General features: G+C 34.6%; 1 protein-coding gene across 13 annotated transcripts in view; it reads right to left on the bottom strand.

Annotated features, from left to right (window-relative positions):
- Positions 1-561: 561 nt before the first annotated feature.
- LOC131071885 (alkaline ceramidase TOD1) overlaps positions 562-16,142 on the bottom strand; it is a 50,353-nt gene continuing 34,772 nt past the window's right edge. For 11 of the 13 annotated variants that reach the window (XR_009112623.2, XR_009112613.2, XR_009112620.2 and 8 more), the window contains one exon: positions 562-885. Coding sequence is in view for 1 of the 13 variants with exons in the window: in XM_058007850.2 (XP_057863833.2) it covers positions 807-885 (79 nt within the window). In the remaining 12 variants the exon portion in view is untranslated. The remainder of the gene's footprint in view (positions 886-16,142) is intronic. The other 2 variants (XR_009112615.2, XR_009112619.2) reach the window with 1 other exon arrangement.

The raw sequence follows: 16,142 nt of genomic DNA on the forward strand, positions 1-16,142 counted from the left end.
AACTCAATTAAGAGGTCTTCCAGCCTTGAAAACCAAGTTTTAATATACCCGAAGGTATGGAGGAGAGCTCTTCCCGAGCACTATCATTGACTTGATTTTCATCAAATCACATTTATTTTATAGTGGGTTGGAGTACTTGGCATTTAGTCATTCCCACTTAGGTCGTTCCCCTCACACCAACCATAACGTCTTTAAGAGTTTTTCAACCCCTCGGAAGGGCAGGCCTGCTAAAGATGTACAAATCTCAAACAAAGAAAAAGCCTTGAGGGTCTGGATTTCTGATTGTCTAGAAAAAGACAAGAGCATACTCTCCTACCTCTCAAAATCTTCTAAAAACATGAAAAACAGATTTGTTTTTTAACTAGATAGCAAGTTAGGTTCCTAAAAATGAATTTAAAGAATACACGATGTTTAGTCAATTCTCCTTAGGCAACCTGCAAAGACAACAAATCAGTAGTCATATTGCCTTTGTGCGACAAGCATATTCTTTGACAAGAGTTCTGCAAAAACTAATTAGGCTATGAAAAATTCTAAGATAGATAGATAAACAGTCAGGGTCAGTCGTCAGAATAATTAATAAAAATCATGAAATTTTGCCTCTTTTTTAACTTTTTTAACCAGAAAATACAAAGTCGTACGACAAAATGAAAATATGTACGATACAGGATTCCAACTCGTACGAGACAGGATTCCAATTCGTACGACACCTACAATTTGTCATTTTAGCCTGTGGTAAATGTCGTACGAGATGTATGGACGAAAATCCAAAAAAACTGAAATCTGGAAAATAACAAAAAAATAAGCTGTCAGTCTTGGAGGCCGAAAAATGTAGTCTTTTGCCCCGCGGTGGGTGCCAGAGATGTGTGTGTGAAAAAGGGTCTGTAGCTACAAGCACAACACTTCAATTAAGTCATTATATGCATGGTTAGTAAATAATAATCAATCAATAATAAACCATAACAAACAGACTAATTGCCTTCTAAAAGATTTGCTCTCAAATTTTTATAAGCAATACTAGTGACTAGACTACACCAAGATGAAGGATTTAATCTATATGATATTAACTATATGGATGCACAATGGATGAATAATTTCAAGCAATAATGGATGCAAATAATCTAAAAAAGCACAATGATCTTCAATGACTCCAGAGCGAAATTAGCGTGATAATAATCTCCAAGCATATTCTCAAAAATATCTGGGGTGAATTGGAATAAGAGCTGAAGACTGAATTTATAGAGAATTCTCAAGAGAGATGATGAAAAAAGCTCAATTTAAGATTAATTGAAAATAACTGAGAAATCAGGTTTAGTTAACCTTGAGATAGATTCCAATTATAGTTTAATTGAAATGCATTCAAATTAGAAGTCCAAGTTGCATTGGAAATAATAATAACTAATTACATGCATTTGTGATAAAAATAGATAATTCTTTTATTAAAAGAGTCTTTTCAATGCAACTGAACTTCTTTTTCTGAAAAGCTTTGAGTTCCAATTTTAGAGAATAATTCAATAATTTAATTAATTGTTTTTCTGATTTCAAGTTCTAAATTTAGAAAAAGAAATAATATCTCAAGTTTTATTTATCTCTCAATTCAATTCTTTTATTTTAATTTCAATTCAACTCTTGTTTTGTAATTAATTCCTCTTTTGTAATAAATTAATTCCTTTTGCATGATTAAATGGCAATTTTATTAATTAATTAAATATGCAAGGATATTTAATAAATTAAATAAGATAATTGATCAAAATGATATTCTTGGAAATGATTCAATTAATTAAATAAATATTTAATTAATATTGAGTAATTGATTTGCCATGTGATATTTGATGATTGAAGAATTAATAATGTGCTCAAGATTGATTTAATTGCCACAACGAACAGTGAAACCACAGCTTCTAAAAAGTAGTGAACTTGAAAGAGATTCAATGAAAAGGCAATAGAATGCCTTATCATAGCCAAAGATGTCTTCAATAAACCTTGAGACATCTTAGAGACCAAGACATGAGGATATCATATACCTTCAAAGCAGTGAAAGATCAAACAAAAAGACATTGAGAGAGATCGAGTTCATCAAAAGTCACACTTTTAGAGCAGTAGTTTGAGCTTCATAGTCACAAGTTTAAAAGGGTTGTCAAAACCATTAATGGAGGTAAAAAGAAAATTTATCCTTGAAAGGATAGTGAGTAGATTCAAGAAAATATGTAAGATTGCAGTCACAACAACAGAGTCTAATATAAAGAGGCAGTGACTTCAAATGTTTAGTACAGTCATAAGAAACCTGTAGCAGAATGAAAAAAGATAGTAAGTTGACAAAGTCTACCAAAATACCTAGTCTAGATTGGAATTTTCAAGGATCCTCTCATCAAAAAATAAAGGAAAGGTCCAAAGAACTCAATACAATCCCTAAATATATCGAGTATGAACAAACATCCCTACCAAAGTATAGACAACAACCAAATCGAAGGTATAGTCAAATGATGAGACTGAGTAACCACAATATACAAATACTTTTATAGTCTTAGGGAATACAAAGAATAAGAAGATAACCAAATAGAAACCACAAAGGTAAGTTCATGGCCATGAAATCCTTCTACAAGGCATTATCAAACTTGTGAAAGTGTTTTGAGAATTTCAATGGACAAAGAGCCCTACCACAGTGAGATATCTAAGAGAACAGTCTTCTCTAATGGTAGGTCTAAGACAAATTTTTAGATAAATATGATGATTGAAAATAATACATAGCCACCTTATGAAAAATATTGGGAAAAGGGAGCTTCCAGACCTAAGAACAACCCATACAATAGAAGCCACATTCAAGATGATTATCTCAGAAAGAACAAAGTAGACAAGACAATGAAGACTAATCACAGTATGCAAAATAGATAATAAGAAGCTTACAAGATTGTAGATCAGAGATCAAAGCCAGAACCTTATGCTCATAAGGGAGTCTTATAGTGAAAAGATAGTAGATAAAGGCTACGGTATAGATAGAGAGTGTTTTCAAAAGGCAATAGTTGTCTTCCTTGTGTAAAGTATTAACAAATATTTTGTTGAGGCTAGGCACAACCTCATCAATAAAAAAACATACTGCATGGAGGCATCCATTGAGTTAGAAACAATTGTAAATAACTATCTTACAAAGCAGTAATATATCTTAACACAGTCAACAAGTATGGAAGACAATGATTCTAGATTCAGCAAGGCAACACAAAGTAAAGGTATATGCACAATTCCAAGGGATATAAAACATTACAGAGTAAGTAAAGGACAAAGAGGAGACTGTAAACATTGTCATGATGAACAATATCTCAAGGGAAAGTTCACATTGATAGTGATATATAACAACGGTTCAAAGGATCTTCATGAAAGAAAAAATGTGAAAGACATGCAGTAGGTCTAGACAGTAATAATTGTCATGAACAAGAACACTCAAAGTAGCAGATGACAATTTATGAAGCATGGTTAGATAAGGTTTGCAGTCATGTAAATGAGTAAGAAGCTTATTATCAATCAATAATGATCTAAGGGATAAAGGTAGCAAAAATGAAATTCATGAGACAATTTTAGGTCATCAAATAGTTTGAAGGTCTAGTTCAAGAATCAATACAAGGGCTAGTTGAGATGGCAAGAGGTGAGAATTTCAGTTATACATCAAATCAAAGCTTGAAAAGATGAAGTTTTCAAAGAAAAAACAATAGTTGCATTTCAGTTAGAGCCCCACATATGGTTAAAATATGAATCAAGACAACTTTCAAGTAGTTCATAGATAGTTTGTAGTAGTTAGAGGTTCCTTTACACATTCTTTTTTATCAAATTTGATCAAAGAGGTCACATTCATGCAAAGTTGGAGAAGACTCCAAGAAGAGGACAATAATTTGGAGCTAGAGTTCGACCTTAGTCACAACTTTCAATAAGGTGCAGCTCCTTCTATTTATCTTTTTCTCTTATTCATTCTTTTCTAGTTATTTTCTTTCTCCTAGCTTGTATTGTAGCTATTCAAATCTCTTTCAAGCTTAAGAAGAAATTGTAACTTAGTATTAGAATCATTTTCAGATTTGTATCAACAATTCCTTCTAGATTTTAATAAAAGAATGATATTTTTCCTTCTTGATACTTCATGTGTTGTGTTGAATGAAAGATTTGATGATGTTTTTGTGATTCATTCTTAGAATTCTTTGATTTTGTCTCTTTCAAGTAGTATTAATGCAAGATGATGCATGATTGATACAAGTCATAGATTGTGTTAAGCTAATCTTAGTATTTTAAAGTTGAGAAAATCTTTTGTTTCCCTTCAGGTAGGCTCTAAAATTAGTCTCTTTCTCATGAAATATTGATCTAATAACATGTGTGTAGATGTATGATGATATCATGGATGCAGTTATTTTTGTGTGTTATGAAAATAAAACAAAATGACTGTAGGGATGGTCAAATAAATAATGAGAAGAGTGGTTGGTAAGAAGGGAAGAATGTTAAAGTTTACAATATACAAGTGTTGATAAATACCAATATGAATATGTTTTATGGATTAGATAAAATAGATAGCATGACATGTTTTGTAGATTTGATGATTAAGATTGTTTGATAGCAAATTAATAGATTGATTAGACTTTGAGCTTTCATTGTTCTTTCACTAGTGCATATTTATTATCATAGAGAATTTTCATTTCGTAAATGAATATATTTTCACCAAGGTATGGTAAGCCCAAGGCATCAAAACTATCCCTCTGCATAGATAATAACACTACAAACAAGGAATGACTCGATTCATACTAGTGACAATAGAACTATCTGAATATGTGAGGAAGTAACCACATAGAAAGATAATATCGATGCAAAAAAAGAATTAGATGACCTTTAATTTGCATAGGGTGATTGATTATGCCAGATGGAACACTAATCACACACATAGAACTTAGTTTTACCAATAATATGTATACCATAATTTAAACGACATTCAAAAAATTGTGATCATGATCCATCCTCACTCTTCTAATTACTTGTAGATATCTTGGAGTAGTATAGGAACATGATATAAGATAAATAAAGAAAAATAAAAGACTTACTAACCAAACAAATCAAAGACCATTTAGATCTTCTTGGTAAATATGAGTTTTTCTCATTAGATGATGTTGGATAAGATTCCTATTGTAGGCAAGATGTGTCTATTAAGGCATGATATTGTTATAAGGATAGTAAAATTTGATAGGAAGTTATTTATTTTGGAAATAGGATAGCTTGGTAGTTGTCTATTAGTCCATAATTTATGAAGATAAGTGTTTTGTGTAATGCTTGTGTCTATTCAAAGTGTCGATGTCTTATCAAGAGACAATTTATTATAAAGGATTAATGGTGATGGTGTGAAATTTTATTATGGCATGTGAACAATTTATAATGGAAGGTAGATTGTGAGAATTATCATGGAAATTGCAAGTGTAATATATCCTTTGTTGTGACCTCAAAGATCCAACCCTAAATACTAGGTCAAGGAATGCCTCAATAAGATACAAAATCATTTATTATGGAATGAGTGAGATGGATTGACTTTATTATGATATGAGATGGGAGAAAGTGATCCTAAATATCAACAAATATTAGGTGATGATAGGTGTGGAAAGGTTTTATTATGGATGAATGAAGATGAAATTTATTATGAATGGCAATGGACCACCTTTATCATGGATGGCGGTTGAAAAATTAGATTGAATTATGACAAATGGAAGAGCATGACATACTACATATGGCACATGTAAGAGGTTTTCACTATGGTACTTTCCAAAGGCACCATTGAAGTGGTTTTCACCATAGGATAGATTATTTTTCTTTCTTTTTTTTGGTGTCACACAAGATTTCTATTTGCGAGGTTTTCATCAAGGTGACAATTGTTTTGGTTTTTTTTACTTTTTTATTTTATTTTTTGAGTGGGATACCCCAAGGTTCATGTGTATAACTTACAAAGGTTAATTATATTGATTGGATCTTTAGGTAGTTCACCTTTAGGTGAAAAAAGTTGATACACACTAGATCCACTTGCTATTGCATGACAATGTAGTGACCCAACTAGTTAGGCTCATTTTTTTTTGGATTCTATCTATCAAGTTGATTGTTTTGATTTTCTTTCAGTAATAGATCACCAATAGAAAAGGTTCAGACTTGGACTCTTTTACTATAGCTACAAAAAAAAAAATTGGTAAGCTTGAAGATGGTTTAGTGATAAATGTTTTCTCATCTAGCGATTGTAACTCATGTAGTCTTGAGACTCTATACTTTTTGTCATAAATGAAACATTGCATAGAGACCCTCAAAGATGGTAGCTCAACCTCTATAAGTAATATTTCTTTAGAACTAAATATTAGAGAGTATGGAGTAACACCTATAGGATTACAGATGTTAGTGTGGTAAGACCATAGGGTAGGGTTTTATTTGGATATGCCAATCATGATCAACTTCATTGATAGTCTTTTTGATGATTTCTTAGAATAGTTTTATTAGATACCTCATCTTGACCATTACTTTGCAAGTAGTAAGGTGTGGAAAATTGGTGTTGGATGTGGAACTTGTCACAAATATCATGCTCATCCTAATTTTTGAAGGGATGATTATTTTATGTAATAATTGAGAATGGTAAACATACCAAAAAGTGATATAGTTGATGATAAATTTTGTAATTTCTTTACTGGTGATGTATGTGATGACAATGGTCCTGATACATTTTGTAAAATACTTAGTGGTAATAATGATGAACTTGTTTCCATTTGAAGAAATGGGTGAATCTTTTGTACAAGGTTGAGTCTTGATTGGGAGAAGGGCCATAAAGAAGTAATTAGTTGAAGTTCTTGTGCTAGTCCATGAATAAGATCTCCATGTATTTGACATTGATGATACTTTTTGATGAAGTGATAGGCATCTTGTTACATGGTAGGCCAATAATATCCAGTTCCCATTAACTTCTTATCTAGGGTTGGGACACTAAAATGAGCTCCACATATATCATCATGTACCTTGTATAAGGTAGTTTGTACTTCACTTGAGTTAAGATGCCTAAGAAGAGGTATTTTTAGGCTCCTATGGTATAGGATATCTTAAATGATAACATAGCGAGAGGATTGGCAAACTACGGTCTTACATTGTATGGTAGTGTAAAGTGGAAATTGAACCCTAGTGACTCCCCACCTAGGAGAGAGAAAGGAAGTCACTAGGATGATTTTTGCTCGGAGGAACTTTACATTCAAAAGAAGGGCTTGAATCCACTAGATCCAAATCCAAGGGAAACAAGGATGTGAATTCCAAGTGGATTGCAAGGGTTGAAGTGTGATTTTCCCTCTTTTATAAATAGAAAACTTGACTTGTTGACTATGTGGAACAAAGAGAGAAATTGAGTGAAATGAGGAGCTACCGGTTCCGGATCGTATTGTAACTTCGAATCTAAGCTAATTAGACTAATATGGATCTGCCTTGCAAATTTGGAGGAAAGTTGTCAGGACCGTGGCGACAGTGTACATGGTCCTCTACAAAATCCACGAAATGAAAAAGGTTCTCCCATCTCTGCAAATGAAGCCCAAACCTGCAATTACAATTGTACACCTGCAACCTACACACAGAAAAGAGGGTAAGAAGGATTGTGGATAGAGGTTTGCCTCAATCAAACCTCGATTGTGGAATCAACCTTGAAAGAAAGTAATTGCAAATGCTTGAATGTAAACAATGGAAATGTACACCTTGTAGATTTGAAATTTATTGATGATGATTGTTTTTCTTCTTGAATGTAATCGCAAGTGTTGCATGAAATGGCATGTAACATGACAAAACCCTAACACACACACATACTTGCAAATGGATGTTGTAATATTGCTCCAATGGATGAATAAAGAAGAATTGAATGTTTGAATGCTTGATGATGTATATCTTTCCCTATGCTTGCTTATGATCAACTTTGCCTCTCCCCAAAATGAGGGAATTGAATCTCCTTTTATACATGCCTCAAGGATTAAATTTCAATCATTAAAGGCTGACAAATAGGAAATGCAAACCCCAAATTTGGATTGTGCATAGGGGATCGGGTAGACCCATTATAGGACCACCCTAAGAGATGGGGACAGGGGTGCCACGCCCTTGTCCTGCCCTATTTTGGGGCCCAAATGGGGTCTGAAGGCAGGAATAGGTCCTGAGCAAGGAAGAACCCAAGGGTGAAGGTGCAGAAAGGGGTCTTGGTCAGGAAGGAGGGTGTCATTGCCAAGGTGAGGACCTCAAATGTGGTTAAAATTGCAGGAGGCACAATTTTACAAAATGTAAAGTGGACAATTGAACCCTAGTGACTCCCCACCTAGGAGAGAGAAAGGAAATCACTAGGATGATTTTTGCTTCGAGGAACTTTGCATTCAAAAGAGGGGCTTGAATCCACTAGATCCAAATCCAAGGGAAACAAGGATGTGAATTCCAAGTGGATTGCAAGGGCTGAAGTGTGATATGCCCTCTTTTGTAAATAGAAAAGTTGACTTGTTGACTATGTAGAACAAATAGATAAATTGAGTGAAATGAGGAGCTACTGGTTCAGGATCACACTGTAACTTTCGATCTAAGCTAATTTGACTAATACGGATCTGCCCTACAAATTTGGAGGATAGTCATTGGGATTGTGGCAATAGTGTACATGGTCCTCCACAAAATCCGTGAAATGAAAAGGGTTCTTTAGTCTCTGCAAATGAAGCCCAAACCTTCAATTACAGCTATGCACTTGCAACCTACATACAGAAAAGAGGGGAAGAAGGGTTGTGGATAAGGGTTTGCCTTAGTCAAACCTCAGTTATGGAATCAATCTTGAAAGAAAGTAATTGCAAATTCTTGAATGTAAACAATGGAAATGTATACCTTGTAGATCTGCAATTTGTTGATGATGATTGCTTTTCTTCTTGAATGTAATCACAATTGTTACATGAAATGGCATGCAAAATTAAAAAACCCTAACACACACACATACTTGCAAATGAATGTTGTAATATTGCTCCAATGGATGAATAAAGAAGACTTGAATGCTTGAATGCTTGATGATGTATATATTCACATATGCTTGCTTATGATCAACGTCACCTCTCCCCAAAATGAGGGAATTGAATCTCCTTTTATACATGTCTCAAGGATTAATTTTCAATCACCAGAGGCCAAGAAAGAGGAAATGCAAACCTCAAAGTCAGATTGTGCATTGGGGATCGGACAGACCCATTATAGGACCACCCTAAGAGGTGGGGACAGGGGTGCCATGCCCTTGTCCTAGGGGATAGGGGTGCCATGCTCCTGTCCTACCCTATTTTGGGGCCCGAACAAGGTCTCGAGGAAGGAACAGGTCCTGAGCAAGGAAGAACCCAACGATGAAGGTGCAGAAAGGGGTCTTGGTCAGGAAGGAGGGTGTCATTGCCAAGGTGAGGACGTCAAATGTGGTTAAAATTACAGGAGGCATAGTTTTATGACACTACATTTATCCCCCACTTTAGCGGGAGTATGGCTTACGCCACTACTACCGGTAAAGTAGAAGAAATAGAGATGAAGATGAGAGATAAGGAGCAATACCACAAGGAGTATAAGATGTCACTAATCTTAAGGAACAAAAGCCCCCAATCCTAGGATCTTAACTCACTCAAACATATGCAAGAGCACACAAAAAACAAAAAGGAATAAGACACACCAAAAAAAAACAAAGCGCAAAAGACACATGACAAAAACAAGACACAAGATAACAAACCAACTAGCCGAAGAGACCTCGATACTTAGATGTCTCAATAACTAATCAAGACACAAAGACCAATTCCATCTCATAAACACAAACAATCACATAAAAGAGAAAAGCTGACATCATCCATGAACCATCAATAGAAAAACTATGGGTTCATGAGAGGAAGGAGAGAGAGGACATGAATACATACTTTGGTGATCCATGAGAAGAAAGGCGGACAAGAGAGAAACCATGTACATCTCACCCCTACAACTAGGTGATCCATGGAGAGAAGGACATGGAAATCTAGCCCTCAGAGCCCATCTGGGTGAAAAATGTAAGGGAGGATAGTGGGAACACCATTAGTTCCACTCAACCTCAAGCACATGTGTGTGAAAGTGAGGTTCGAAGTGCCTCATATGAGTCTATGCCTGAGTACGCTACAAACTATATAGAATGTATAGTACAAGTGTCACGAAAGACGTGATATCTCGCTCTAAGAATCTGTGCTCTGGTTCCAAGAATAATCACCATGCATAGGATAAAAGTGACATCATCTCACTCTAAGAGTCTATGATCTAGTTACGAGAATGACCCACTATACAAGAAAGAAGAAGTGATGATATCTTTCTCTAAGAGGCTTCCCTCTGGTACCAAGAATGTCTCACTGTACAAGAAAAGTGATGACATCTTTCTCTAAGAGGAATCCCTCTGGTTCCAAGAATGTCCCATTGTACAATGTGTGAGAGAAGTATAGTACAAAGGAGCAGTGTGGGTTCCCCCCTTAAGATGTCAACATATACTAATGTTGATATCTTGAGGAAATAAGAACAAGGATACTACCTTTGTCACAAAGAAGATATCTGTTATGCAACAATGTCATAAATCCAAGCAAGAGAGGGAATACTCTTCAAGCAAGGATAAGATAGTTGAAAAGAGATATCTTACTATAAGTGTAAAGGTGATCCTTGGAGGAGAAGAGATATTAATTTAAAATACATATACCCCCAAGAGGAGTTGTCTTAGATAAATATAATATCTTCTAGAATGAAGCAAAGGAAAGAACTAAAATGCAATCCTTCCTTCTATTCCTAGGTGAAAGGGATTCTTGATGAAGGACGATTCACTTTTAGCCCCACAAGGGATGGGTGAATTTATCATAGATTTACATTACCAAATGTGAAAGAGGTTGTAGTCAAGGACTTGCACCTCTTTTATATAAGAGAGAACCCTCAAGTGAACAACAACAATTCTACACAAGGAATGACATCAAGTAATATAACTCACACCATCCACAACATAGGAAAGAGTGGATCCTTAGAGAGAGAGAGATCATTGCCCCCCAAGTGTAGGGACAATGAGAAGAACCTACACGATGTTTTAGAGATAGATTAACATAATCAAATGCACAATGTACTTGCATGCAAGAAAAGGCATTAGTATATGTAAAATACACATCTCAAGAAGTGGTAATCTTTCGAAAGGAAGAAAAAAGGTATCAGATATTCCCCAAGGGGGATTAATTTAAAATGCAGCCCCTAAAGGAAATAGTGATACATAAGATATAGAGAAAGGGATAGGAGCTAAAATCCTTGCCCCCCAAGTAAGAAGGACAAGGGGAAAAGGGGGTATATATTTTCCAATGGTGTTTATTTTCAAGTGATATGCCTTCCTAATGGAACAAATTCTCCAAAGGAAGGAACATGCACGTCCCAAGAGATCATTCCATGCAAGGAGGCATATCGTGCTTGAGAATAATCGCAGCCATAGAAAAGATACACTTTCCAAGAGAATGAAAGAAAGATAGGAGTTTCATTATTGATTAAAGAAGCTTCTCGTCAGCAAAGAAACCCAAGAACAATTATATGCTCACATAGGAATGATTCTTATGTTAGAAAAAATATCTAATAATGAATAATGCACAAGTGTATAGAGAGAAGAAGAAAAATGGACTTCATGTTGATGCCCCAAACTATGTAAAATTGAAACAATACCACCACAAATGATAAAGAGCTCCCGTTAAATGGTCTAGTTATGTCATAGGGTGAAGAGCAACATGAAGGGAAAAGAAGTGCTAAGGCACTATGTGTTTACCAAGAAATACAGCTAGATCTATTGTGAGACAAATTTGTGCAAGGTCATATTGCAGTTGAACAAATTTCTTAAATGCATAGCATTTTCCAAGAGAATGTGAATATAATTCATGAAAAATGCAGTATTCAATACCTTTCACTTTCTTAAGATTTTTGTTTTTATTTTGAGGAGGAAAGGAAATGTTCTTATCATATTTCAATCTCCGATAGATTCGTGCAGCTAATATGTTAGGATGGTAAATATCATCTTGACATAAAGGAGAGGGTTTGTTAGGAGAGGAAGGTTGATTATCCACAATTCTAATTTTTCCACTATCGATGCCATCTTGAATAGATTTTTGAAAATTAGGGCAATCATCAGCATTGTGATCATGGGTTTGGTGAAATGAACAAAAAGGACGCTTTGAAGAAGAAGCACTCTTACGGGCTCTTTTGATTTGTTGTTTTTGAAGATAATCTTTAAAGTTTTGGAGCCTAAGGAGTTCATCCATGGAAAGAGGGGTACCATTTCCTAGGCCTCTTGTAGTAGTTTGTGTGGGAGGATTTATAGGGACATGAATTCCATGCTCAAATTTTCCAATTCCTTGTCCTTTAAAACCTTGTTTTGTAATTATATGAAAGCCACGACTATAAGAATGTTGAAATTGACTAGATGGAGGAATAGGATCATGAATTTCTTTCAAATCTGATGTGTAAGGAGGAAGAAAAGGATTTGTAGATGAAGAAGGAGTATCATGTGAAATGACAATCTCCTTTCCTTTATCAAGCTTATCCTTTTTGGAAGATTGGGGAAGAAAATCTTCTTCATCTAAAAGCTCATTTTTAGTTATTTCTATGCAAGAGGAAAGGTCATGAATAAAATGCATGACACCATCCTCCCTACATATACTTTGATGTTGAAGATAGGTCTTAGGACAATAAGGAGCGTCTAAAGATGTAACAATTTTGATGTTTTGATTTTGCCCCCCTTGCTTAAGGGTGTGTGTATGAGAAAAAGATGGATTCATGTTACTTTCCAATGCTTGCTCTTTTTTACAGAGATCATTAGTTAAAGCATTAGGTCTCATCTCATTCACACAAGATACCCTAGGAGAGGTACAAAGGTTAGGATCTCTAGGTTTAGTATCTACAAAATCTTTAAGGTGATTAACATAGGAAATGCATTTTGTTAACAACATCACCATAATGCAACATAAATGATACATGAAAGCTTTGAGATCTAATTGAAAAGAAAATAATTTAGAAATCCTAACAACACAATATAACCAAGTGTTATGAATAAAGAAAAGCAATAGGAAATAAAATAAACTCTTATCCGACACATGATTGTAGAAAATATATGCAAAAAGCAATGTAATCATATGTGAAAGAGAAAGTAAATCCAATTTATTAATTGTCATTGAAAGTCTTTTAATTAAAAGTTGAATTTACTAGAAAAGAAGATCTAAAATTAGGACCTATTTATGAAAATTATTTGAAATTGTGAATTTCATGAATTTTGAATTTGTGTTTGACCTTAGAGGGTGTTAAAATTGATAAAGTATGCCTATTTTTTAGGTTTGAGTAGAAAAATATAGTCAATTTTGTCTCCCAAAATTTTGGGGAAAAAGTCAAGGACCGTGGCGAAAGTGCACATCGTCTGACCAACTTTTTTTGAAATTTTTAGGGATGATAGAAATTATGATTTTAATGTGGAATCCAAAAAAGCAGCCGATTTGGAGATGTCTAGATCGATCAAACTTGCAGTCAAAGGTTTAAAATAGAAAAATTAGGGTTTTATGATTTAACCACTGAATTTTTCAGAATAAAGAGACAAATTTGAATTGCAATGTTGAAATAGAAATCAGATCTGAAACAAGTAATTAAAATTTTACACTTCACAAGCTTAGTTTTCTCAAAATGAAAAATTAGGGTTTTTATGCCATTAACCTCTAAAATTTGCAAATAGATCAAACTTGGAAATGAAATATTTGAATTTGAAATAGAAATTAATCAGATCTAATAATGAGAAATCAGAATTGATGTGTAAGACATCGAGTTCACCAAAATGTAAAGTGGAAAATTGAACCCTAGTGACTCCCCATCTAGGAGAGAGAAAGAAAGTCACTAGGATGATTTTCGCTTCGAGGAACTTTACATTCAAAAGAGGGGCTTGAATGATCCAAATCCAAGGGAAACAAGGATGTGAATTCCAAGTGGATTTCTAGGGTTGAAGTGTGATTGGCCCTCTTTTGTAAATAGAAAAGTTGACTTGTTGACTATGTGGAACAAAGAGAGAAATTGAGTGAAATGAGGAGCTACTAGTTTGCGATCGTGTTGTAACTTTGGATCTGAGCTAATTAGACTAATACGGATTTGCCTTGTAAATTTGGAGGAAATTCGTCAGGACCGTGGCAACAGTGTACATGGTCCTCCACAAAATCTGCGAAACAAAAAGGGTTCTCCGGTCTCTGTAAATGAAGCCTAAACCTGCAATTATAGTTGCGCACCTACAACCTACACACAAAAAAGAAGGGAAGAAGGGTTGTGGATAGGGGTTTGCCTCATTCAAACCTCGTTTGTGTCAACCTTGAAAGAAAGTAATTGCAAATGTTTGAATGTAAACAATGGAAATGTATACCTTGTAGATCTACAATTTATTGATGATGATTTCTTTGCTTCTTGAATGTAATCACAAGTGTTAAATGAAATGACATGTAACATGACAAAACCCTAACACACATACATACTTGCAAATGAATGTTATAATATTTCTCCAATGGATGAATAAAGAAGACTTGAATGCTTGAATGCTTGATGATGTATATCTTCGCCTATGCTTTCTTATGATCAACTTCGCCTCTCCCAAAAATGAGGGAATTGAATCTCCTTTTATACATGTCTCAAGGATTAATTTTCAATCACTGAAGGTCGACAAAGAGGAAATGTAAACCCTGAAGTTGGATTGTGCATAGGTGATCAGGATGACCCATTATAGGACCACCCTAAGAGGTGGGTACAGGGGCGCCACGCCCCTATCCAACCCTATTTCAGGGCTCGGACAAGGTCTAGAGGCAGGAACAGGTCTTGAGAAAGGAAGAACCCAAGGGTGAAGGTGCGGAAAGGGGTCTTGGTCAGGAAGGAGGGTGTCATCATCAAGGTGAGGACCTCAAATGTAGTTAAAATTGTAGGAGGTGCAATTTTATGACACTACAGGTAGATAGGTTAGACATAAGGATTTGATCAAGAAGGAAATTGTAGATATCCTTGTACTAGGGAGAATTGAGACCAACAATTTTGTACACAAGCTTAGATTTGGAAATATTAAAAGTAGGGATAAGAAGTTGTTCCAACAAGAACTCACATTGTTGTATGTTATGAGCCCTACCAAATTGAGACCTGATTGTAGCCATGGAATCTACTACTTTATTGTTGACTCTAGTAATCTACTTTGACATAATGGATTGAAATTAGTAATTGAAGCTATCAACCATGTTATCTTGTAAGGCATAATATTTTCATCTTTGGTTAATTATTCACCATACACGTGTCACATGACTACCTGTGAGTCACCATAGACATGTAGATCCCTGATTTTCCATTCTATAGTTTTCCAAAGTCTTATGATAAAGATTCATAGTCAATAATAGTATTAGTGTAGGGGAAAAACAATCTATATAACTTAGGAATACAATCCCCTTATGGTGTGATAAAAATAATTCTCCATGCAAAACCATGTTGTGTAAATGAGCAATTAAAATATAATTTATATTATCTTAAAGATGCTACAATGAATATTCACTTATTAGAGGAGTTTGATATCAATATATTATCTATTGTTGTTATATCTACTAGTTGATCCACTATGACTTGTCCTTTTATTACCTCTCTATCTATATACTCAATGTCAGAATAATTGAAGATCATAACCCACTTAGCCAATCTACCTGTGAGTGTTGCTTTGTTGAGAAGATACTTTAGGGGATTGATATTTTTTATGAGCTTTGTTGGTAATTAAACATGTAATAAAAAATATTTTGTGAAGAAAAAATTTCAATACATGCATGCTTGAAATAGGTGTAGTTAAGTTTGTATCCCACCAAAGTGTGGTTGATGCAATAAATATCTCTCTTGAATTATCATGTTGTGCTAAGAGATATATTAATACTAATGATGTAGCTAAGATGTATAAGATCAAAGGTTTACTCTCAATAGGCGACATTAGTATTGGTGGTGACAGTATACAATCCTTCAATTTTATAAAAGATTCTTGACACTTAGCATCCCATTTGAGGGGACACATGTAGATGTTGGAATGGATTAAATTTATTAAGTACTTGTACGATGAATTAACGAAAGTACTC

The sequence above is a fragment of the Cryptomeria japonica genome, chromosome 10, assembly GCF_030272615.1.
Source record: "Cryptomeria japonica chromosome 10, Sugi_1.0, whole genome shotgun sequence".
NCBI classification, from domain to species: domain Eukaryota; kingdom Viridiplantae; phylum Streptophyta; class Pinopsida; order Cupressales; family Cupressaceae; genus Cryptomeria; species Cryptomeria japonica.